We start from the raw sequence: 24,851 nt of genomic DNA on the forward strand, positions 1-24,851 counted from the left end.
TTACATATATTACAAGAGCCATTGTGCCCGGAACTACTTGGGGTTAAGTGCCTTGATCAAACGGCGGGAGCCGGGAATTGAACCCACATCTTTTCAGGCTACTGCATGCTAGTCTAGCTCCTTAGCCACTACGCTACCACCACCCCATCTTCCCAATTAGAGCAACATATACCATTATTTACCACACTAGTGATCACTATCAGAACAATCTCTCCAGACATACATATAAAATCACACCCGCCATTGGTTCATTCCATTGTGGATTGTGTGTGACTACAGTACATATCCTCAGCAGAACATTAACAATGACTTTTGAGCATGAAATGATTTAAAACCCAGTATCAAATATCAACCTTTCTATGAAATGTATCTTCATATTATTTCTTTTCATATATTTTTTACAAGACAGATCATTTTCAGGTAGCAAATATTGATGCTGATTACAGGTGGACCATGCGTTGCAGTATACTGTACCTGGTCCAGGGTGGTCTGGGAGACCGAGTAGTCCTCTATGTGGAGACGCTCCTTGTTGGAGAGCACGAGCTGGAAGATGCGAGCCAAGGAGGAGGAGGTGATCTGGTACTGCAGCGTGTTATAGTGCTTCTCCCGCTGGACACAGCCAGGGAAGCTGCTCTCGATGAAAGTCTCGGCCAGGGCAAGGTCTGGGGGAGTTCCCGGCTTAGCCGCCCGCACTTTCAAGGTGACCACGTAACCGTCGCCAAACCTTCACGTGCGGCCACACAAAGACATTACATTACATTACATTACATTACATTTAGCAGACACTTCTTGACCAAAGTCACTTACATATGTCAGCTATATCACATTGTCCCCAGAGCAACTTGGGGTTAAGTGCCACAACGGTGGAAGCCAGGAATTGAACTGACAACTTTCAAGCTACTACACGCTAGCCCAGCTCCTTAACCACTACACTACCACCGCCCTAAGACACAATTCTTTATTTAAATCCACCAATCAAACTTCTTAAAGACATAATATTCTTAAAGACAAATATTTTCAGAGATGATACGGCTTTGGTACTCATGGGTACATAAAACACAGCAAGACTATCCCATTGCTGATATAGAGCACACACACACACACACATTCACAAAGACACACATATATACAATGTACCCCTCATTCCAGCACTTCTAAGCCTACAATAAATGCATTTTTTGTCTATTTAACTGACACACAACTTAACAAAAAAGAACACTCTCCTCTGGGCTGGCATAAGACCGAGCTTTCCCCATAAGAGAGTCTCTTACGCAGGGGAGCTTCAGCTGCAGGTGAACACAGAATGCAGACTCACTTGTACTTGAGGTGCTGAATGCTGCCGAGGCACTTGAAGGTGCCGTTCACCATGATGGCCAGCCGTGTGCAGAGAGCCTCACACTCCTCCATGCTGCGGAGGGCCAGGAAACAGGAAAAAAGAGCGGGAAAGAAGGAGAGTCAGAGAGACGGAGAGAGAGAATGAAAGACAGAAAGAAGGAAAGAAAGAAAGAAACACCCATGCAGGACACAACGCACATGCAGGACACAACGCACATGCAGGACACAACGCACATGCAGGACACAACGCCCATGCAGGACACAACACACATGCAGGACACAACACCCATGCAGGACACAACGCACATGCAGGACACAACACCCATGCAGGACACAACGCACATGCAGGACACAACGCACATGCAGGACACAACACCCATGCAGGACACAACGCACATGCAGGACACAACGCACATGCAGGACACAACACCCATGCAGGAAACAACACCCATGCAGGACACAACGCACATGCAGGACACAACACCCATGCAGGACACAACGCACATGCAGGACACAACACCCATGCAGGACACAACACACTCCTTCTGTCATGTCCCTTCCCCATGTAGTACCAGGAGGATGGGGGTGGTAGAACTGAGGCAGGGGAGGATGTGGATGGTAGAACTGAGGCAGGGGAGGATGGTAGAACTGAGGCAGGGGAGGATGAAGGTGGTAGAACTGAGGCAGGGGAGGATGGTAGAACTGAGGCAGGGGAGGATGTGGATGGTAGAACTGAGGCAGAGGAGGATGTGGATGGTAGAACTGAGGCAGGGGAGGATGGTAGAACTGAGGCAGGGGAGGATGAGGGTGGTAGAACTGAGGCAGGGGAGGGTGGTAGAACTGAGGCAGGGGAGGATGGGGATGGTAGAACTGAGGCAGGAGAGGAGAAAGCCAGTACCCACCTGTGTGAAGTGAGGACCACCGCGCGGCCATCCCTGATCACACTCAGAATTGCCGTCCACAAGAATCGCCGGGAGTGGGGGTCCATTCCTGTCGTAGGCTCATCCTGGGGATAAAAAAGAGGTTCAACAAAAAAAAAAATTGATAAATAAAATGAATAAATACTCAACGCTCTCAAACACTTAAATTAATTACACCCTCACAATAAATCACTGATCAGTCACACATAGATAGTAACACTGTCATTAAAGATTAACCAAAGGGTTCAATACCCAGCCTCCACCGTTGTGCCCTTGAGCAAGGCACTTAACCATGAGTTGCTCCGGGCTCAATTGCCCTTGTAATGTAATTGACATACTGTAGTATGTAAGTCACTTTGGATAAAAGCATCTGCTAAATGTCGATGCTCAAGGGACGTCGGGGGCAGCTGGACGCACCAGTAGGACGAGGGAGGGACAGCCGATCATGGCGATGGCTGTGGAGAGCTTTCGCTTATTGCCCCCACTGTAGGTGCCGGCACATCGCTCAGCGTACTCCGACAGACCTAGTTTCTGGATACCCCACTCTGCCACCTGCAAGCACACACAGACACATGAAATAGCCGACCTTCACAGATCCCCATTCAACCACCCACAGACACACAGACACATGAAATAGACAGCCGACCTTCACATCTCTCCATTCAACCACCCACAGAAACACAGACACATGAAATAGACAGGCGACCTTCACAGATCCCCATTCAACCACCCACAGACACACAGACACATTAAATAGACAGGCGACCTTCACAGATCCCCATTCAACCACCCACAGAAACACAGACACATGAAATAGACAGCCGACCTTCACATCTCTCCATTCAACCACCCACAGAAACACAGACACATGAAATAGACAGCCGACCTTCACAGATCCCCATTCAACCACCCACAGACACACAGACGCAGACACATGTGTATATGTCATTCTGATAGTGATCTTCAGACATGTCACCACCTGTTTGAATGCCCAAAGGTAACCATTTGCATCCTGTGCGTTGGCATGACGACAGAAGCTGCACTCACCCTGTTGATTTCGCCCTCAGGTACGCCACGTAGCCGCGCATACAGGAACAGGTGCTCTCGACCCGTCAGCAAGTCATCGATGGCGTCGAACTGGGGACAGTAGCCCATGTTCTGGTGCACGTCCAGGATGTTGCTGAGAATGCTGGTCGAGGAGATAGAATTGAAAAAACAAACATGGAGGTTTAGATGTGGATGGGTAATGCTGCAGCTGTGGGTGTGTGTGCTGGGAGGTGTGTGTGTGTGTGTGTGTGTCTCACCTGTAGCCCGTCACAGCGGCGTCTCCTGAGGACACGTCTGTGTCCCCCGTCAACATCTTAAAGGTGGTGGTTTTCCCTGCGCCATTCACCCCCAGCAACCCGAAACACTAAGGACGTGTAAAAACGTGGCTAAGCAAATACCATTAAACCATAAACAATAAACTCTACCTTCTATCTACTACCTAGGAATTTCAAGTTTCTATAACATTCTATAGGACACGCTGATGATGGTCTATGGCCAAAACGTGTTCGTTTGTTGAGACATGGTCCATTAAAAATGTAAGAGCAAACATGTGAGAGTGCGGTTTTCTACGTTATTCATAGGATTCCATGTGCCATCACACTTTAGTTGTTTGGTCACATTCATGTAGCCCACTGGTGTGTAGAACTAGCGCTCAACCTCACCTCTCCTGCTGGAACGCCGACACAGATCCTGTCCACAGCCGGCCTTTTCCTACCGACATATGTCTGCGTTGGGATGACAAAGACTTAGCTTGTTAACTGTTAAATCTTGTTAGCAACAGATGATAGTCCTGTAAACAACACTAGTAGTTCGGTACTGTAATTTCCCGCCCATTAACCAAGGTTTAGACTGTGTATACTGTGTATAAACCACATGACTGTGTTTTATGCAAATAAAAAAACCTGTATATTGACCACAGTGCCTAATAGCCCAATGACTCAGAATCAGATTGTGCTTTAATCGGAAAAAACAATGAAGCAAAAGACATGCATTTCCATGTTGCCAAATTAACAAGAAATGCCTGTACATTTACAAGGAAGAGGCTAATCCTCTTAGCACAATTAACAGGCCCAATCCCATTTGTAGCAGCAGCAGTTTGCCCTCTTAGCAACACAAGCAGTTAGCAGATAGTCTCTAAGGCATCAGGAACACTTGTTAGCTTCATTGGTGGTGCTTTGGCACTACAAAGGCTTGAGAGTTTAAATCTCAGAGATACACAGATGCTACACTTCACTTCACTGACATGCTAATTGCATACTTACTGTTGTACTACAGTGCTGTTGCAATTAAACTGTCGTTAGCAGATCTTAGGACAAAAATTAACATCCATGTATCACCTGTGCTGCCATTTTCAAGATGTTGACGTGATCAGTAGGTGATATGTGACATGGGATAACAATAACCCTTTTCCAGGAGACTTGGGGGCAGCCGTGGCCTACTGGTTAGCGCTTCGGACTTGTAACCGACCCCCGAAACCACTGTAGGAACGGCTGAAGTGCAGTAGCTGTCGCAGGCAGCTCACTGCGTTGGGATTAGTGTGTGCTTCACCTCACTGTGTATTCACTGTGTGCTGAGTGTGTTTCACTAATTCACGGATTGGAATAAATGCAGAAATCAAATTTCCCTCACGGGATCAAAAGACTATATATACTTATACTTATACACTGTTCTACATATATATGTTATTCAGTGTGCAGCTCTGATTGAGTTTTTTTTTTTTTTTTTTTTTTGTAACTGTGGTAGTGTGGAGCTGTATGTGTAACTGTTGTTTTTTAATTGCCAGAGCTGTGTATGTGTGATGTAGTGATCGTGAAGCCCAAGACAAATTTCCCCTTGGGGACAATAAAGTATACTTTACTTTACTTTACTTACATTACAGCTTGTTACACATACTATGCATTTACTGTCAATGTCATCCGAGCACGCCTAGCCCACTGCTCCTACCTTGCACAGGTCGCGGATGAACAGGATGTCGTTCTTGCTGCCGCCCGCTTGAATGCGCTGCCGCTCTCTGGCTACGTCCTCATCCTCGTCCTTCACTGGAGGCCCCTTGGCGTCCGACAACCTGGGAGAAAACAGTGCATTTGTTTAAGCTCCACTCCCAACGGAAATGTAAGTCTATGTAAGAACAACACAGCATATCTAGTCTCCAAAAGCCTTAGGTTAACCTAAATTCTGATCTGAACTCTGAACAATGTGTGAAGAAGTTGTGAGATTAATGGAAGACATATGTATGAAATAACTTAACTTAAGGCTAACTTAAGGCTAAAATAAGGTGTCTGAAGAAAGTACTAAAAGATAGATACAGCGGAAAGATAGATACAGCTGATTTTATGATCCTGACTTACCAGTGATTCAGGAAGAATCGGTATTGGATGAGAATGTTGAGGAGGAAATACACAAACCCCTCCACAGCCATGAAACACAGATTCTTTCCAACAAAGTCCCACTTGAACGGATCCATACTGTAGTCCTCCCCTACACAGTTCAAACAGCATTAAAAATGCTGTACCCCAGAGTGAACTATTGGGCAGTGACAATGGTATGCGGTTTTTCACATATGATTAACAATTAACATTAAATTCAGCTGCGATGGTGAGTTTGCTTGTGTGTGTGTGTGTGTGCTCATGTACATGGCCTGCATTCATGTGACTAACCAAAGCGTGCGTAGACCTCAGTGACTGCGTGGTTCATGGCCATATCAATGAGCCCTCTGCCCAGGCAGAAGTGGGGGAACACCAGCAGAACCTTCTTCAGGACCTCATTAAACGCCAACAGCGGCTGGTGGGGTAACAGAACAAGAAACATCACACTCAAATTCAACAGTTAAGGGACCGGAATTTATACACAAACATACACATGGGAGTTTCATGGTTTTTGGTTGTTGTTGGTTCAATTTTTTTTTTTTTAAAGAAAAAGATAAACACTGTCTCAGTAATTAAAGGTTGTATCAGCGATTTCAGGCCCAAAAAGGCCCAAACATAAATGATCACATTCATCTAATCTTTCCTAATGACCCGCTAGCTGTCTGCCCCATAAGCAGGCCGTCAAAAAAACACGTCTCTGTAGGCAGCCTAGGCTTCGAGATCTGTACACAAAAACAATTGCTATCAACAAGGGTTGGCAACCCACTCAAAGGCAAAATAAAGTGTTTCAACCAATAAACGACGAGATGCGCGTTTAGGAGAGTTTTAATTGCACGGGAGGGAGGGGGAGGGAGTAGCGAGCTAGCTCTCTGTTTTGTTTGAACATCAACAGAAGTGACGTATCCCCGCTATCGCTGATACAACCTTTAATGCTGTTGATATTATATATTACACAGTACTGTTGACATAACATATTACACAGTGCTGTTGATGCTGTTGATATTACACATAGCACAGTGCCTACACAAAACAAACACTCTCTGAGCCAACACTTTACCTGGTTATTCTCAAACAGCTCCAGAATAAAGGTAACAGCACTGCTGTTGATGCCGATGAAGAGGTTGATGCAGGAGAGAGACACATAGGCCGTGCTGGGAACGCTGAACAGGTACGACACAGGGTACATCATCGGAGTCACCGACCACCTGCAGAGAAACAATTGCACACACACACACACGCACGTACGCACGCACATGCACGCACGTATGCACACACACGCACGCACACACGCACACACACGCACGCACGAACGCACACACACATACACACATGCACACACACACACACACACACACACACACACACACACAGATGAGAATTCAGTTATTTACATGGCCTCAAAGCAAGGAAATAAAATGATCTATTTTCAATATTAAATGGCCTGGCCCACAGTGCCATTAAACGTTATTTAGTCACATAGGAAATTAGCTTGACATTGCCAACTCATAGATGTAAAGTAATTCAGTTGGGAGACAAGTGAATGTCCAAAGTTTCAGGAGTCAAAGTGTGCTGATAGCACGGCACTCACCCATACAGAAGGAGAAGAGCCACTAGGGCTGGAAGGTTGCTAGGTGATGTGTAGCACTTCTTGTCAAACGCCACAAAGATGCCCACCACTATAGCAGTGCTGACTGAGTAGTTAATCTGCAGAGGAAAAAGTGAACGCAGAACATAGTTTTGTTCATGGTCGTAGTTCTACACGAGTCTGCACAACACACGTCAACAGTACTGTATGTGCACAGAATTACAGAAAGACTCAAAAACACAGCTTTCCAATATACGGACAAGAACTTTTACTCAAACATCACACCATACAGACCACACAGAGTATACTGGTAACTCAAACATGACAACAACAGTGCAAACTATGAGATACAATTTACTGTCAATGAAGGCATCATTCAGACACCATACCATATCCCAGAAGAAGTTGGCCACCCAGTAGACCAATGGGCTGACACCGCTGACAAACTGCAGGTGCTTGGCTTTTGTGACCCGCTCCTGAATGAGGTAGAGGATGAAACTGGCCGGGATGAAGGACATAGCGAAGATCACACAGATGGCCACCACGGCATCCACAGAGGTCTTCAGGCTGGGGTAGAGAAGAGGGACATATAATATATGATGCACACTATAATCAGAATCAGAAGCGAATCCGCCACTGAGGGAACAGGGGCATGTCTGACATACTGTCCTAGTAATGGTGGGCAAAAGAGCTTTGATTCACAGTGAAATGTGTTCAGAGCAAATAAAAAAAAATTATGACATTTTTTTCATTAAATGAATTTTCATATGATAGGATAGTGAAGAGACTGTCAGGAAGTGAGTGGGAGAGAGAGATGGGGTGGAACAGGTAATGACCCGGGTCTGACCTGAACCAGTGAGTGAGAGATGGGGTGAGAACAGGATATGACCCGTGTCAGGAAGTGAGCGGGACAGAGAGATGGGGTGAGATCAGGAAATGACCCGTGTCAGGAAGTGAGCGGGAGAGATCAGGAAATGACCCGGGACAGTAAGTGAGCGGGAGAGAGAGATGGGGTGAGATCAGGAAGTGACCCGTGTCAGGAAGTGAGCGGGAGAGATCAGGAAATGACCCGGGACAGGAAGTGAGCGGGAGAGAGAGATGGGGTGAGATCAGGAAGTGACCCATGTCAGGAAGTGAGCGGGAGAGATCAGGAAATGACCCGGGACAGGAAGTGAGCGGGAGAGAGAGATCAGGAAGTGACCCGTGTCTGAGTTGGACCAGGGCCTCTATGGGTACTTGGACTCGAGTGGTACGGGTGCTGTAGCTTGTTGCCCCACAGCGTTCCCATATTTAGAGCCATTTAAACAGACCCTGTTTACATTTGTTTTTAAAATGTGTTCTGGGAGTTCCGATCACAAGTGGTCTGCTCTAAACAGTCACCCAGGCGCATTGTGGTCCGATCACTCAAAGCACTTTTTACGAGGTTGTCCAAGACGCATTTGACCACATATCTTTTGTAGCGTAAAAGCTAATGCGTTCTGACGAGTCCCGGACAATGGGAGTTCTAAGTACAGGATAAGTATATATCCTCTTTTTACTAATCAATTTGACGTTGGCAATAGCGGCATCTAAACTCAGTTGGTCAGCAATGTCTCTGGCCGTACTCTGGCTATGCACCTGGCTGTGCACCTTGAGGACCACTTGTGATCGAATCACCCAAGATGCATTCTAAAAACAAATGTAAACAGGCCCATAGCAGTTCCACTGAAATCTGGACTCCACTGGTGTCCACACTCACACAGTGACCTCTGACAGCTGGTCTTTGGTGAGGTTGAGTGGGTGGTTGATGGTGGTGATGCCGTAAGCGTTGGGGTTAGCGTGGAAGGGGAGGTGAGCCCTCATGATGGCGTTGTTGGCCACGTTCAGGAAAGACACCATGGCGTGCCACCCTTTGTTGTTATACCACACCTGAAACAAGACAAACATAGTGATAAAGTGAAGGGGTTGATTATACACACCCACCTGCCATGCACACACACACACACACACACACACACACACACACACACACACACACACACACACACACACACACACACAAACAGGGAGAGAGAGATGACACACACCCTTTACATGAAAACACACACATCTAATCACTCACCTTCACATTATATTCACTCTCCATGTATCTGAGAAATGTGCCAAAGTCTCTCAGGGCGAGCTTTGTGTAGTCACCCTGAAGAACAAATTTCACCGCCACAATTTGTAAGTGTGTGAAATGTGAACTATTCATCTAAACAAACACAAGCTCATGCATGTATGTTTCTGATATCTTGCAAAGGCCTTAAAGGAGAACTCTGACCATTTTTCACATAGATACTTCCTAGCTCTAGTTGCTGCATCTTTAAAATCATGCCCCCAGAGTGCAGCAGTGTAGCTGCCTGGCTGCTCTAGCTGTTGGTAACTTGAGCTAGGTAGCACTCATTTTCTTTCTGTTGTTTTTTTCATACCGACTGTACTCGGTGACCTTGAGAAAGAGCGCTCTATGTGAAAAATGAGTTCTCCTTTAATCTATTTATCGTACCCCCGTGACATTCATCATGCGGCTGAGCTGGTTGAAGACGTTCTGGATGGTTCTGGGGTCCACATTGAGGATGGGCAGCTTCCCTCCAACAGAGATCCCACCGTACCTGAGAAGAGAAAAATACCAAATCTCCGCCTGGATTGCCTCAAATCTATCATGCATCAACTGTGTATGTACAGTAGCTCCTTACTAGCATGCAGAATGACCAATTCACTCAATGCACTTGTGTGTTGCTATGTTATATTATTATGCCTGACGAATATCCAGGGTGATCGAAACATATGATCGAAACATATGTTACACTTTACTTGACAGTATCGACATAAGAGTGACATGACACTGCCATGAACGTGTCATAAACTTCTGTTATTAAGTGACATTCGTTTTTTGTCATAACAAGTTAGGGTTAGGATTAGGGTTAGAGGTTAGGGTTAGGGTTCATGTGCCATGACAGTGGCATGTGTTCATGACAGTGTCATGTCACTCGTATGTCGATACTGTCAAGTAAAGTGTTACCAAATGTTTGCTCAAACTGCTCATGGGTTTGCCAAGGCCAAAAGTGAAGAATCTTGTTGGGTATACTGTGAAATTAACAGAAGGAGAGAAGAATGAAATGAATTTTATTGAAACTAAAATGTTACCTCTGTTCGTTCACCCAATACTTGCTCTTCAAGCTGTAAGGGGAATAAATACAACAGGAGTCAAAACATCTGAGCAAATCACATCAACTTTGGTAATTAGCTGAACACCACAAAAGCCTAGGGTTCAGCTTCAGGCTCACCTGGTGCGGATGAGAGTAGGGTATGTCTTAACCAGGAAATCTGAGATGTTCCTGTTGGTCAGATCCAACATGGTGTCCCCTGAGCGCTCGATTCTCTGCATGAAACATAGCACAACATCTGGTCAGTTCATACTGAAACATAGCACAACATCTGGTCAGTTCATACCGCAGGGTAACACATGTTGGATACGTATACCCTTACAGGCAGAAACATGTCTCACACATGCACAAAATGTTGGATGATTGGTTCATTTTAACCACTGTTTGGTTTGTACATTTTTATTTATAATTCCGCTCTCAGCCTTCCACTCCTCCCAAACAATCTCTCTCTTTTCTTTCTTTCTTTCTTTCTTTCTATCTATCTTCCTTTCTCTTACCTCCTCCACACACACACACACACACACACACACACACACACACACACACACACACACACAAAACCAACTTCAGCGAAAGATAATCACCCACGTGCATACGTGCATGGGTCAGACTCACCTGCAGTGGGGGCAGTCCTCCGGCTCCTATTGGACAGATGGGTAGCATGGTCAACTTCTTATTGGTGCTGCACTGACAGGTGGGGGAGGGGTTTAGTGCGTTCCACTCTGGGCTCATGAGGATGTTGCTGACCACTGGGTCCACGGAGGGGACGGCCCACTCCGTAGTTAAGTTGCTACAGGTGAGGTTCCTACGGACAGGAGGGAGTTAAGTTAAGTTAAGGGCCATTCACACCATGAACAATACCTATAAAGATAACCTGACAGGCAATCAGAATCTATCAGATTTTTCACATCACAGTCATGAACATGAGGAGTTTCCTTATCGGGATGCTCATTTCATTATAGTAACGTTTATCATTTCCTTATCGTTTTGTCAGTGAGGATGCTCATCTCATTATAGTAACGTTTATCATTTCCTTATCGTTTTGTCAGTGAGGATGCTCATCTCATTATAGTAATGTTTATCATTTCCTTATCGTTTTGTCAGTGTGGATGCTCATATCGTTATAGTAACAGTTACCATTCCTGGTATAAGTAAGTATATATACTCTTTTGATCCCGTGAGGGAAATTTGGTCTCTGCATTCCGTGAATTAGTGAAACACACTCAGTGCACAGTGAACACACAGTGAGGTGAAGCACACATTAATCCCGACGCAGTGAGCTGCCTGCCACAGCGGCGCTCGGGGAGCAGTGAGGGGTTAGGTGCCTTGCTCAAGGGCACTTCAGCCGTTCTTACTGGTCGGGGTTCGAACCGGCTACCCTCCGGTTACAAGTCCGAAGCGCTAACCAGTAGTAGGCCACGGCTGCCCCCCAGTAGGCCACCCCTTCTCGGCTGGTGAGGGCAGCTGTGGGCTTTTAATGATGTCTATATGAATAGGGACTGGGACTGATAAGTACTGTCTAGTATGTAATCTTCTCTTATATGTTTTGGGAGATGTAAATGTTGAAGTGGAAAGGTGTTGCGGAATAGAATTTCCTCCCTGGGGACAATAAATTACTAAAAAAACTAATGTCAATCAGTTGTCAGTTGATTAGCTAGCACAGGAAGACAACAGCATGAACCTGTCTGTTTCCCATGGATAGGGCCCGAGGCTAAAGCTAATGATACATGGGGCAACTTTTTGAGCAATGTTGCTGGGCAGTGTTCCTCATTATTGTGGTTCTGGCATGTTCCCATTGATATTTGCCAACAATTTCTTTTCTGGAGAACTCAAAGTCAAAGTCAAAGTCAAAGTCAGCTTTATTGTCAATTTCTTCACATGTTCCAGACATACAAAGAGATCGAAATTACGTTTCTCACTATCCCACGGTGAAGACAAGACATATTTTACCAATTTTAAGTCCACAGACAAACATAACATTCAAGTAAACAAAAAAAACAAAAAAAAAAAACAAAAAAAAACTCTAATCATTAGTTGGCAAATCGTCATGATCATCCTACCCCAATAAATGGAACTGGTTTTGTGGTTGCTGAGCAACACTGCTCAAAAAGTTGCTCCATGTATTATGACCTTATTTGGGTAATATGAACTCCACTCACCCCAGCGGCTCATCCACCATGCACCGTGTCCCCATGCCAGGTGGGCTCATGAGCACTTGAACAAAGTGAGTCATTTTGGGATGAGTTGGCCTCTCGTTACTGAGTAACAAAGACACAAAGACACACATGAAAGTCAGTTGCAGCAGGAGAGGCAAACAGTGTCGTTTCTTGGTGTTTTATGCCCCCAACGTTGTCTTCAAGGCAGCGCTGCCTGGAAGGCGTTATGGTTAGGCATGGGTTAAGGTTAGGTTTAGGATAAGATGCCTTTAAATCGGCGGTGGCAGCACTGCCTGAAAGACTACGTTGGGGGCATAAAACACCATCGAGCAACAGTGTCAGTATAGTACAGTAATTTCCTGTGTATTAGCCACATTGTGTATAAGCTGCAGGACAGTGTTTTAGCAAGTTAAAAGAAACAAAACCATATTAATACCATATTAACTGCCCCCGTGTATTAACCTCATAGCTGAAGAAATTTTGCAAAATAAATGTATAAGCCGTGGCTAATAGTTGGAAAATTACGGTAGATGCTGTTATAGCCAAGTCAAGTGTATTTATATAGCGCATTTCATACACAGAGGTCATTCAATGTGCTTTACATAAACAAAAGCAAACAGGAATAGCTAATAAAAGCATAGAAGGGCAATAGTCAAAGAATAGTTTAAAAAGTAAAGAATAAAAATGAAAACATAAAACACACAAGGTAATAGTACATAAAAGGACAATAGTTTAAATGTGTTTTAAAAGTAACAATAATAATAATAATAATAGTAATAATAATTAACATAGAATGATTACACAGCAATAGTGATAATAGCCAAACATCCATTGAACAGCAGCACTCTATGGAGTGGAACATCATAGCCTATAGATGAACTCAGTACAGTGACATGAAGACATGACCTTGTAAAGGACACACTATATTTGCACTTGTGGCAGCATATCAGATCTGTGTCCTTATAAATTTAAGACATTGTTAGGGAAAGGAACCTTTACCTATATAGGTGGAGTTCAGTGGAACAAGTTAGACTGGCAAATTAAAGTCATTCCCAGCCTGAACTCTTTTAAAAAGAGAATCAAGGCCTGGTTACTAGCGAGGGTCGCTGAATAGAACAGGGGGGCAGGTACCGTTTTTTTTTAAAATTTATTATTATTTTAATTTATTTAAGAAAAATGTGTTTATGTTATGTCATTGATTATCACACACTTTGTGCGTGTCTTGTCTTGTACTGGTGTTATGTGTTGAGGACCACAATGGAAATAAGTCCTGGACTTTATTGTGTTTTTATCCTCGATTGTATGTGTAAGGCATTCTTGATACAATTAAATAAATCAAATCAAATCAAAAAGACATGACAAGAACAGGGCTCTGTTGGTCTTGAGTGGATTGAGGGTGCTGGCCAGCGGAAGAGAAGAGAAGCGAAGGAGAGAAGGATGGAGAGAATAAGATCAATTTGGGAGAAGGAAAAGCCCAAACCTGAAGAAGGTGATTTGCGGTCCATACATCCAGGGTGTGAGGGTCAGGCTGGGGTGCTCCCCAAATGGAGGGACAATCGTGGTGAAAATCAAAGCCACCAGCACAAACGTCGCTGGCAAAATAATCTGCACAAATAATCAGAAAGGAGGGGGATCAGTATTGCAGGCATTACTTTACAGTGGCTATAAAAAGTCTTCAGTTCCATGCTAAAGTTGACTAAAAAGAGGAATAAAAAAATCATCTTTTGGAAATGGATCTTAATGCCTTAATTAAAAAAATGAGGAAAAATCCAACCTTTAAAGACACCAATTTTCTTTGTGAATGAATAATGTATCGTAAATAAATAAATGTTCTTCATTAAAATACAGGGTGTATGTGTATGTGTGTGAGTGTGTGTGCGTGCATATGTGTGTATGTGTGTGAGCGTGTGAGTGTGAGTGTGAGTGTGAGTGTGCGCGTGCATGTGTGTGTGAGTTTGTGTGCGTGTGTGTGTGAGTGCGCGTGTGTGTGTGTGTGTGCATGTGTGTGTGCGTGCGTGCGTGTGTGTGTGTGTGTGTGCATCAGAGTTTCCGCTAGAAAAAATGGTGCCGGTCAAAGTGACCGGCAGAGGTTTCGTTTTCCGGACATTTTGATGATATGCCGGTCAAATATCCTATTATCCCTTCTTAATTAGTCAAATTGAGGAAAACTGGAGACAGGCTATGTAGCTTAAAGAATGACATAATCAGGCTGTATAGAATGCAACATGTTCATTAGACTAACTTAAACATGTCTAACAAGATCTAGCCAGTATCTTTTCATGGACAGCAAGAACTGGCTTGGCTCGTTGTTTTAAAAAAGGCTACGTTGTTTGTTGCTGCTACCCACGCGATCTCCAGTGGTGACTGTTTACACAGATGTGCACACACAAGAATGGCCACACACACTACCCCTAATGCTATGCCTCTTTATTTGATAACAATAAATTAAGAAATGTTTCCTATTCTGGGAAATGTTTAGTTTCTTTTTCTTTCAGCCGCGGTTCAATGATACTGTTTAATTGTGCCAGAACACGGGGAATGACAGTGTCTTGGAGTGGCCGCAACTCCACTTCCAATGTCACTGATTCCGACAGATACGCCTGACACTTCTGGTTTTTATCTGGTGGTGGTGGAGTTGACCGGACATCTGGGGCTTCAGACGTTACCAATTTATCATCATCCATCGCGTCTGGCCTCTGAAAAAACTTTTAAGGCTAGTCTGCCTGGGCCTGGCCATGTTTGAACCACCTCACTCATTTGTTCGTTGTTTAACATGGACATTTTAAGCATGCGCTTCCTATTTGAAATGCAGCATAGGCTATGCGTGTTGTTTAATAGCTTACTTTTCAAATGGTAGAGCCTGTTCATTTAAAAACATAGCCAGAGGACGTATAATATAGGTTTACATATTAAGGCTTATTCTTAAATTCAGATTGCGTTAGGGGAAGGGATTATTAGCCAATTTCGGACAATTTGACCGGAGAGATTTAATTTTGTCGGACATTTCATTTTTTTCCCCGCCAATGTCCGGTAATTACCGGACAACGGAAACCATGGTGTGCATGTGTGTGTGTGTGTGTGCGCGTGTCTGTGTGTGTGTGTGTGCGTGTGCACGTGTGTGTGTGTGCGTATGTGTGTGTGTGTGTGTGTGTGTGTGTGTGTGGCGTGTGTGTGTGTGTGTGTGTGCGTGCGTGTGTGTGTGTGTGTGTGTGTGGCGTGTCTGTGTGTGTGTGTGTGCGTGTATGTGTGTGTGTGTGTGTGTGAGAGAGAGAGATATGGGAGGATGTGTGTCCACCTGGGCGAGGAAGTCCTTGTAGCTGCGTGTGGAATGGTGGAGGCGCTTGACCAGCAGGGCGTGGAACTGCTTGATGATGAGGCTCGGGCCCTTCACCTGCCTGGACCCCCGGCCAGCATTGCTGTCCGTCTCTGCTGCATGAGGCTGCCCATTGGCATCTACACCTAGCGCACAAAGGTCAGAGGTCAGAAACATGCGCTGCAGCAAGGGTTCTCAACCTTCTCTGCTTTAAGGACAACCTATTCGTACTTGTAACAGACCAAGGTCCATTCAAAAAAAGTTCCCCAACTTTTTATAGCTAAAGTCTGTTTTAGTCCAGTCATTTTATGAAAAAAGGTTGAACAAATTGCAACAGAAGAAAACTTAACTGATTTTGTTGAAATTGTTTGTTAACATGTGCAAACAGGGCATAATGTAATTACGTATAGCTAATTTGTATAAATACCACAACGGAGCTAATAGACCAGGCAAAGGTCTGACCCAAAACTAATTGCAACAGAATTTATTTTCACGTTTTTATATTTCAATTGGTGATCTAGACACCATAGTAAAAGACCATGAAAATCCAGTTGGTGAAAATATGTTAAAATGAGGGTTGTTTTATGCATTATTCTTCAGCAAATACTGACAAAACTGTAATTAGAATGTTGTAGAATACACATTCTAAAGAATATCTGACCCCATCTAACTTAACATGGAATTTTATAATCTTGCATTGTTGAGGAACATTCTTTTATTTTCAAAGAGTGAATTTCTTTGGCTTATTTCAGACTGGTTTGTTGCAAAATTGGTGTCTATTTTTACATTTTGGCCCTTTGGATCAATGGAAATGGTTGTTGACTCTTTAAATAGAGCCAGTGTGTTTTTGCATGTAAGTGTTCCACAAAGTTCAATCTGTTACACATAGTTAAGCATTATTCAGCCTAGGAAAGTGGTTTTGGTGTTTAATCTGATTTAGAGGTCACTGAAACATACAGTATATCACACTAAAGTATCAGTCCATCATTTTCCAAGACTAGAGGAGATATAACACCATTTAAGACATTTCCCATCTTCCTCCATGCCATGCACAATACATGGCCCTCTATTCTGTAAAGGTGAATCTAGTGTAAAGTGGATACATTTTGGCCTATACTGTCCAGGGAAAACAAATTAAACACCATAAACTATATATTTTCTAGAAGCATATACCCTCTAGATGAGATATAATACCAGTTAAGACATGTATTATCTTCCTCCATGCCTTGGACAATTTGTTTGTCAAATGTTGCAATTAGTTTTGGGTCACTATACATTAGCTATACATAATTACATTATGCCCTGTTTGCCCATGTTAACAAACAATAAAAAAAAAAAAAACGTATAATACATTTTTTGTTTGTATTGATGTAAGTAATCAACTCAGTAATTTTCATGGTGATATGTGAAGGTTAATTTTTTTCCCCTATTTGCGTGAGAAAAATACTGTATAGGCGCATGAATAGGGTATATTTAGGTCTTTTTTCTAAACTTTCCCGTATTGGGATTCTTTGGGTTTTTTTCTCCCTTAATCAGGACATATTGAGGATACAAAATCAATTAAGTTTTCTTCTGTTGCAATTTGTTCAACGTTGACTGGACTATTTTCTTCTCAAACTGAGAGCCTCAAATTGATGACGTTGTTTAAAGTTGGAATGAATGATATAGCCTACCACTGAATGAATGATATAGCCTTTGATACTGTTTTAAACTTTGTTACTCAAGTTTAAAATGGTTACTCTAAAACAATTCTATTATAGATTAGATTAATATTGTACTCTACTAAAAAAAAAAATAAGTTTCGCAAAAAAATTAGCTTCAACTTGAAAACAGCTTAGCTTCCCGGCCCACTAGATTGTACTCTGCGCCCACTAATCGGCCCCAGCCCAGTGGTTGAGAAACACTGTGCTTCAGCATCTTCACCTTCAGCACACAGAACCTTCAGCACACAGAGGTCAGAAACAAACCCACAAGCAAAAGCACAGTTTTCTCAAGCCAACTTACAAATCGGCCTTGACTTGGCCAAAATTTACTTGCATGACCAAAGCCCAGAGACCATGGGCTCTAACTGAATGAATCGGTAAAGCATAAAGTCTAATGCGTCTCATGTGCCCAGAAATGCAAATAATGCTTGGTCCATGCATTTTTACACATAAGATATTACACTTTGCCATTATTTATGTATTTATTTTAATATCAGATAAAATCTTGTGTCCTGTCTTAAATGCTCCTTGTCATCTTGCATGTTTTTTTATAAATGCACCAACTAGCTGCTTTGCTCCAGTTAGCTCTTTCCATGGTGCCAGCAGCAGACAGCCCTGCCAAAAGCACTGCCTCTGAGCTCCAGTAGTGCTATCCATAGTGCCAGCAGCAGGCAGCCCTGCCAAAAGCACTGCCTCTGAGCTCCAGTAGTGCTATCCATAGTGCCAGCAGCAGACAGCCCTACCAAAAGCACTGCCTCTACTCTGAGCTGCTGTGTAACAGGCAGGCTACACCAGGCACCTAACTGAAGCGTTCCACTCATGCAGCGTATGCTGCAACAATTAGCTTCCGGTATAATCAATGGAACTGGCTGCACCAGATGTGATAGCGGTGTGTACAATTCGAAAAAATGATACCAGTCTTGTAAAACTATTTTTATACTCTGCCAATGGAACGCTTCAAATGTGCAACTGGTGTAACCCAGCTGTAAGGGGTCTAACTCAGCGAATGGCTCGAGGAGTTGGAGCCAGGGGTCACCTTCATCGTCTGCCACCTCCTGTCCCTCCCTCTCTTTCAGGAGGCCACCGGCATTCCTCCGGCGTTCCAGAACAAACCGCTCTTAGGGACGCACATGGGACAAAGCAGGTGCCACAGCACAGCACAACACAACACAAAACAAACCAACACGTCACCACATATTCACACACACACAAAAGAAGACATAACACACAGACAGATGACACATGACAAGACAGACTAAACACTTACAACACAACATAAATACTTATGATGACATCTATTATAATAACTTAAAACATTCAAAGAATGTTTTGGTGAAATGTGTCATGTCACACAAAAACACAGAGATCAAACAATAGCTCTAGACTTACAGCTCGATGATGTTTTAAGCCCCCAACATTGTCTTCAAGGCAATGCTGCCTGGAAGGCGCTAGGGTTAGGCACCTAATCCTAACCCTAACCCTAACCCAAGGCCTAACCCTAGCACCTTCCAGGCAGCGTTGCCTTGAAGACAACGTTGGGGGCTTAAAACACCAAGAAACAGATTGACAGCGCATGGGGAAAGTCTATGCGTACCTGGACATACAGTATGCAGTTCACTTACCTGCAGCGACAGGGGCATTGGCTCCCTCACTATCTGCAGTGACCTTAAGGAAAATCTGATGGAACAGAAACAAGCATGTAAACTCAACTGCAGCACACACTAGAACCATGCACAGACTGATCCTTGTGAAATGAGTATTCTGCTGCAGCAGTGGTTTATCAAATGTATGAGCATTTGAAATATGTATAAGCTGTTGGAATGGTGTGTGTGTGTGTGTGTGTGTGTGCGCGTTTGTGTGTGTTTGTATTTGTGTATGTGTGTGTTTGTGTGTCTACAGTATATGTGTGTATGTATGTGGGTGTCAATATGTGTGTGTCTACAATGTCTATGTGTGCCTGTGTATGTGTCTATATGTGTGTATGTGTGTGTGTGCCTGTGTGTGTGTGTGTGTGTGTCTGTGTGTGTGTGTGTGTGTGTGTGTGTATGTGCGTCAATACTGTATGTGTGTGTGTGTGTGTGTGTGTGTGTGTGTGTGTGTGTGTGTGTGTGTGTGTGTGTCAATACTGTATGTGTGTGTGTGTGTGTGTGTGTGTGTGTGTGTGTGTGTGTGTGTGTGTGTGTGTGTGTGTGTGTGTGTGTGTGTGTCAATACTGTATGTGTGTGTGTGTGTGTGTGTGTGTGTGTGTGTGTGTGTGTGTGTGTGTGTGTGTGTGTGTGTGTGTGTGTGTGTGTGTGTGTGTGTGTGTGTGTGTGCGCCCACACCTCCTCCAGTGAAGTGTCCGAGATGCCAAAGCTGCTAAGCCCCATGTCGGCCAGCATCTCCTCCAGCTCTCGAAACAGGCTGGCGTACGCGCGCTGCTTGAAGCCCTTGTTGGGCAGCAGATAGGTCAGCTCCTGGCCCACCATCTCGATGAGCTTGGCCTCGGGGACGTGGTGGAGGATCAGGCTAGTGATGCTGTCCACATCACCTGAGAAGAGCAGGGAGGGAATGCAATCATGGACAACAGGGCCAGTTAAGGCAGTAGAGCTGGTGATGGATAGGATCTACAATTAGGTGTTAATAAATATTACTACGCTAGGTCGAAGTACTCCCAAGTGCTATTGCGCCACACATTGTAGTTCTCCTGTTTATTCGCTTGGAAAATCGCCACGTTTCATGTTGTGTGACCTTACACATTTTTATCAACATGGATGTTTTTGATTACTGCTATCTTCCTCTCTCTATGGCTACATCTGAGCCCGCTAGTATAGCAACATGCTAACACATTCGCGCTGCGCACCAGAGTGTTTGAGTGCACGTACCGACGGGAGAGGTCTGACTCAACTCGTGAAAGTTAAGGTAAGAACATATATTACTACTGACATTGGGTGGCGTGTTCCTTTAAGTATTCAACTCATCTACATTTAAATGCTAATTCCCATTCCCATTCCCAATTCATACACAGAATGCAGCTCAAAGTGCTTTACATTTGAAGCATGTAACATAATAATGACAAGTGGACTGAAGCTAGCAAAAGACTGTGGGAGACTTTTTGGGAAATCTGCTAGCCTATAGCTAAAAGGGCGCAATAGGCTCACTGGTGTAACCCTCTTGCAGTAAATCATGCTAAGCCAGGTGGTGTCTGACTGGGTTATTGCACACACAGAGAAGAAAAGCATATGTATGCAAGTAGATGACAAATCTAAAACGTTGATGTTGACCACCAGTGTTGTGCGGTGAATTCTTACCGTCCAGAGCTCTCTCCAGGTGCTGGGAGTGGCCCGTGCTCTCCTCTTTGTGGCGGGTGCAGGTGGAGCATGTGCAGGAGCACTCCGAGGCACAGTCGCAGCCATTCTGCAGAGAGACCACAATATCAGAAACACACACACAGACACACACACACATGCTCAGACACACACACCAGGGTTGTGCACAAATCGAATTGCAATTCTGCTTCCTGTTTGCTACCTCAATTGAAATGCAAGTGAAATTCAAGAATTGAATTGGAATTTAAGAGCCAGTTTAAATTCAATTCTGGAATTTTGCACAACCCTGACACACACACACACACACACACACACACACACACACACACACACACACACACACACACACACTCACACACACTCCTCCTGATGTACAGTACATACATGTACCTGATGTACCAACATAAAGTAGCACTTATTATATTATATTATTATGGGATATAGCACTTATTATATTATATTATTATGGGATATAGCAGACACTTTTATCCCAAGCATCAGGGACTCACAACGCTGGGTTTGTTGTGTTTGTTGGCAGTCTGCAGAGGTAGTTCTCTGCGAACATACAGTGGAACTGGACGTGAGTTTGACGAAGGCAACAATGCAATTACCATTATAATGGAATGTTAACACCAAATTGTTCAAATTGAACTGTTCAAAGAAAACATGTTCACCATGAACGTTCGCCACTGTTTGCCAAATTTGAACGCACCTCTGTTCTGCTCTCCTTGGCTATCCTCACCTCTACAGTGATGCACACCTGTTCCTCTCTCCTCTGCTGATCTCACCTCCACAGTGATGCACACCTGTTCCTCTCTCCTCTGCTATTCTCACCTCCTTCCTGGTCTGCGGCTCCTTCACACGGCGCACTAGGGTCAGGTAGAAGCCCACGCCGAAGCAGTTCTTCAGGAAGAGCGGAGAGCCGGAGCAGTGAAGCTTGCCCTTGGAGATGATGGCCACGCGGTCACTCAAGAGATCAGCCTCGTCCATGTGGTGGGTGGACAGAATCACTGTCCGACCTGAAAGAGGGAGAGAGAGAGAGACAGAGAAAGAGAGAGAGGGGAGGGGGGAGGGGGTGGAGAGACGTTTGACATTAATAACCACTTTATTGAATCTCGAATCTCTATTGAATGATTTGCTGCACTCCTGCAGATGATATACTGTATGTGCGTAAAATAAAAATAAAAAAATGATTAAAGTAGTGTACATAATTATAGTTGTGCTGGATAATCTGTTTGGCAGCAATAAAAAACAGGGTTTAAGCAGCCTAACTGACGGATATTGTCGTTTACATGGGTTACATGTTTTTCTTCTAATACCACTAGTAGGCTATTTGGTTGGAGATGTTGATATTGGTGCCTTGCTAAAGAAAGGTAGCCTACATTCAAAAATAAGAAACTGCCAGACATCTCAGATGTGTGTCAAGTGCTCCTTTCATGAGACAGAAAGCAGAACTGAATATCCCTCCTGCATAGCTATCTTGTGTGGGGCGGAAGCAGAACTGAATATCCCTCCTGCATAGCTATCTTGCGTGGGCTTTAGCAGGTGGAAGCGGAACACTATGTTACAGATGCAGGTGTGAGGGGGACTAAACATTACACATCTTTGCGGGAGCAGAACTGAAAAATCTGACCTGCGCAGACCTCTAATGCAACAGAACAATGTCGCCTGCTCTACCTGAGCGATACTTGAGAAGCAAGTCCCAGATGGATCTCCTGGAGTAGGGGTCAACACCTGACGTTGGCTCATCTAAAATCACAACCTTTGACCCTCCAACAAATGCCATAGCAACAGACAGCTTCCTCTGCATGCCTCCTAAATGATCATGGGGAGAAAAAAAAACATTATCAAAAACACATCATATAAACTATGACCATCATTCAAACACAACAGTACCCTGACTTACTCTTACAATATACACAAAATGATCATACAACCTACAATAACAATTCAACCAATGCACAATTACCACTGGCAAGCCAACATTAAGTGATGAAAGGCTCAAATCTATAAAAATCCTATAAAAAGAGAGCTTGTGATGTCCATCTATTCTAAACGCTACTTCTCAAGGTGTGAGGGATGGTCCGGCGCTCTTACCCGACAGGTTCTGTGCCTGGTCGTGACGCTTGTGAGGCAGCCCCAGATCCTCCAGCATGGACTCCACTTCCTGCTGTGCCTCGGCCGCGGAGCGGCCCTTCATCCTGGCGTAGAAGAAGATGTGCTCCTCCACCGTCAGACTGAGAAGAGACACAGGAGCGCACTCATGAGACACAGGAGCGCTCTCATGAGACACAGGAGCGCACTTATGAGAAACTCAGGCCTTCATCTAACTGATCCACAGTGGAAACTCAACTCAGGCCTTCATCTAACTGATCAACAGTGGAAACTCAACTCAGGCCTTCATCTAACTGATCAACAGTGGAAACTCAACTCAGGCCTTCATCTAACTGATCAACAGTGGAAACTCAGGCCTTCATCTAACTGATCAACAGTGGAAACTCAGGCCTACATCCAACTGATCAGCAGTGGAAAGTAGGACATGTGTCAAAGGTGCTATGTGGAATTTTGTAGGTTTGGAGTTGTCTTGAACGCAGACACACGGCACTCTCTAGCATTGACTTGCATTGTATTTAATACAGCAACTACACATGATACAATGTGTGTGTGTGTGTGTGTGTGTGTGTGTGTGTCTGTGTGTGTGTGTGTGTGTGTGTGTATGTGTGTATGTGAGTGTGTGTTTATGTGTGTGTGTGTGTGTGAGGAGGGTGTTTTATATCACACATACTGGTTGAAGAGGATGTTATACTGAGGGCACATTCCCATTGACTGCCGGATGGTGTCCATATCTGTGCGGATGTCCTTGCCGTTTATGTAGGCGGTGCCAGAGGTGGGTGGGAACAGCCCAGTCAGAATAGACCTGAGGGGGAGGGGCATAGATAGACAGATAGATACAGTAAATACTTTATTGATCCCTAGGGGAAATTCAAGTTGCATCCGCATCACAAAACAGAATAGGAGAGAAGCAGGCACAGGCGATGACAGAACAGTCTGCATTTGGAAACAATCAAACTATTAAGGCCCATTCACACCAAGAACGATAATGATAACGATAACTATAAATTTATATTGTTCTCGTTAATATGAATGACGACGTTCACACATAAACTATAACGATAATGACATGAAGAACGATATCGTTGGGGATCACTTTCAGAGCGATTTTCAGACCGATAAAAAGATAATAGTCAATCAGAACCCATCGTTGTTCAGTGTGAACGGTTTTATCGTTATGGTTATATTTATCGTTATGGTTATATTTATCGTTATCGTTCTTGGTGTGAATAGGCCTTTAGACTATTACTGGGAATTTACATCGCGAGCAACACATAAGCAAGAGTGAAATGAAAATGAATCAATTTACACAATTTACCTCCATCTTTAAGGTAACACAACAATGTGTTTATTTATGTGTATATATTTCTTTATTTATTTATGTGTTATATGCGTTCAAAAATAGAAGTGAAGCGTGAAATATGCTTTCTTCTACTATTAACGGCCATAATACACGCGTAAGGCGCTGCCAGTGTAAATTGACACACTGATTCTAATGGAATTCTATCGCTGATAACAGATGGGCGTCAGATGGTTCAAAACGCTTCAAAAACAGCTCTGATGTAGACTATTAGAGAACACAGATGCAAACTTGACCACGTGACCAAAAATAAACACAGGAACAAAAATGGACAGATTTTTAGGTGCCGCGTGTATTCATTCCCACAGACTGAGGTATAAGAAAAAAACGTACATGGTAGTGGTCTTTCCAGCCCCATTGTGTCCAAGGAAAGAGGTGATCTGGCCCTCGAAGAAGGTGATGTTGAGACAGTCTACGGCCGCCCGGGGGCTCCCAGGGTACACCTTGACCAGGTCCTCCAC

General features: G+C 44.0%; 1 protein-coding gene across 3 annotated transcripts in view; it reads right to left on the reverse strand.

Annotated features, from left to right (window-relative positions):
• The window catches only part of LOC125300309 (retinal-specific phospholipid-transporting ATPase ABCA4-like), a 50,764-nt gene that overhangs the window by 1,580 nt on the left and 24,333 nt on the right, over positions 1-24,851 (reverse strand). For all 3 annotated transcript variants that reach the window (XM_048252083.1, XM_048252084.1, XM_048252085.1), the window contains 31 exons: positions 24,724-24,851; positions 23,704-23,835; positions 23,016-23,155; positions 22,596-22,733; positions 21,753-21,937; positions 20,901-21,006; positions 19,935-20,140; positions 19,233-19,287; positions 18,647-18,727; positions 15,890-16,053; positions 14,075-14,199; positions 12,598-12,696; positions 11,054-11,243; positions 10,559-10,653; positions 10,419-10,451; positions 9,778-9,883; positions 9,355-9,429; positions 8,992-9,161; positions 7,643-7,820; positions 7,257-7,372; positions 6,726-6,873; positions 5,960-6,083; positions 5,651-5,780; positions 5,247-5,367; positions 3,965-4,027; positions 3,560-3,666; positions 3,303-3,444; positions 2,673-2,807; positions 2,238-2,341; positions 1,316-1,408; positions 475-724 (listed from right to left, as the gene is read on the reverse strand). The exon at positions 24,724-24,851 is cut by the window's right edge and continues 47 nt beyond it. In XM_048252083.1, the coding sequence (XP_048108040.1) occupies positions 475-724; positions 1,316-1,408; positions 2,238-2,341; positions 2,673-2,807; positions 3,303-3,444; positions 3,560-3,666; positions 3,965-4,027; positions 5,247-5,367; positions 5,651-5,780; positions 5,960-6,083; positions 6,726-6,873; positions 7,257-7,372; positions 7,643-7,820; positions 8,992-9,161; positions 9,355-9,429; positions 9,778-9,883; positions 10,419-10,451; positions 10,559-10,653; positions 11,054-11,243; positions 12,598-12,696; positions 14,075-14,199; positions 15,890-16,053; positions 18,647-18,727; positions 19,233-19,287; positions 19,935-20,140; positions 20,901-21,006; positions 21,753-21,937; positions 22,596-22,733; positions 23,016-23,155; positions 23,704-23,835; positions 24,724-24,851 (3,939 nt within the window). The remainder of the gene's footprint in view (positions 1-474; positions 725-1,315; positions 1,409-2,237; positions 2,342-2,672; positions 2,808-3,302; positions 3,445-3,559; positions 3,667-3,964; positions 4,028-5,246; positions 5,368-5,650; positions 5,781-5,959; positions 6,084-6,725; positions 6,874-7,256; positions 7,373-7,642; positions 7,821-8,991; positions 9,162-9,354; positions 9,430-9,777; positions 9,884-10,418; positions 10,452-10,558; positions 10,654-11,053; positions 11,244-12,597; positions 12,697-14,074; positions 14,200-15,889; positions 16,054-18,646; positions 18,728-19,232; positions 19,288-19,934; positions 20,141-20,900; positions 21,007-21,752; positions 21,938-22,595; positions 22,734-23,015; positions 23,156-23,703; positions 23,836-24,723) is intronic.

This window comes from Alosa alosa, chromosome 9, assembly GCF_017589495.1.
Source record: "Alosa alosa isolate M-15738 ecotype Scorff River chromosome 9, AALO_Geno_1.1, whole genome shotgun sequence".
Taxonomy (NCBI): Eukaryota; Metazoa; Chordata; class Actinopteri; order Clupeiformes; family Clupeidae; genus Alosa; species Alosa alosa.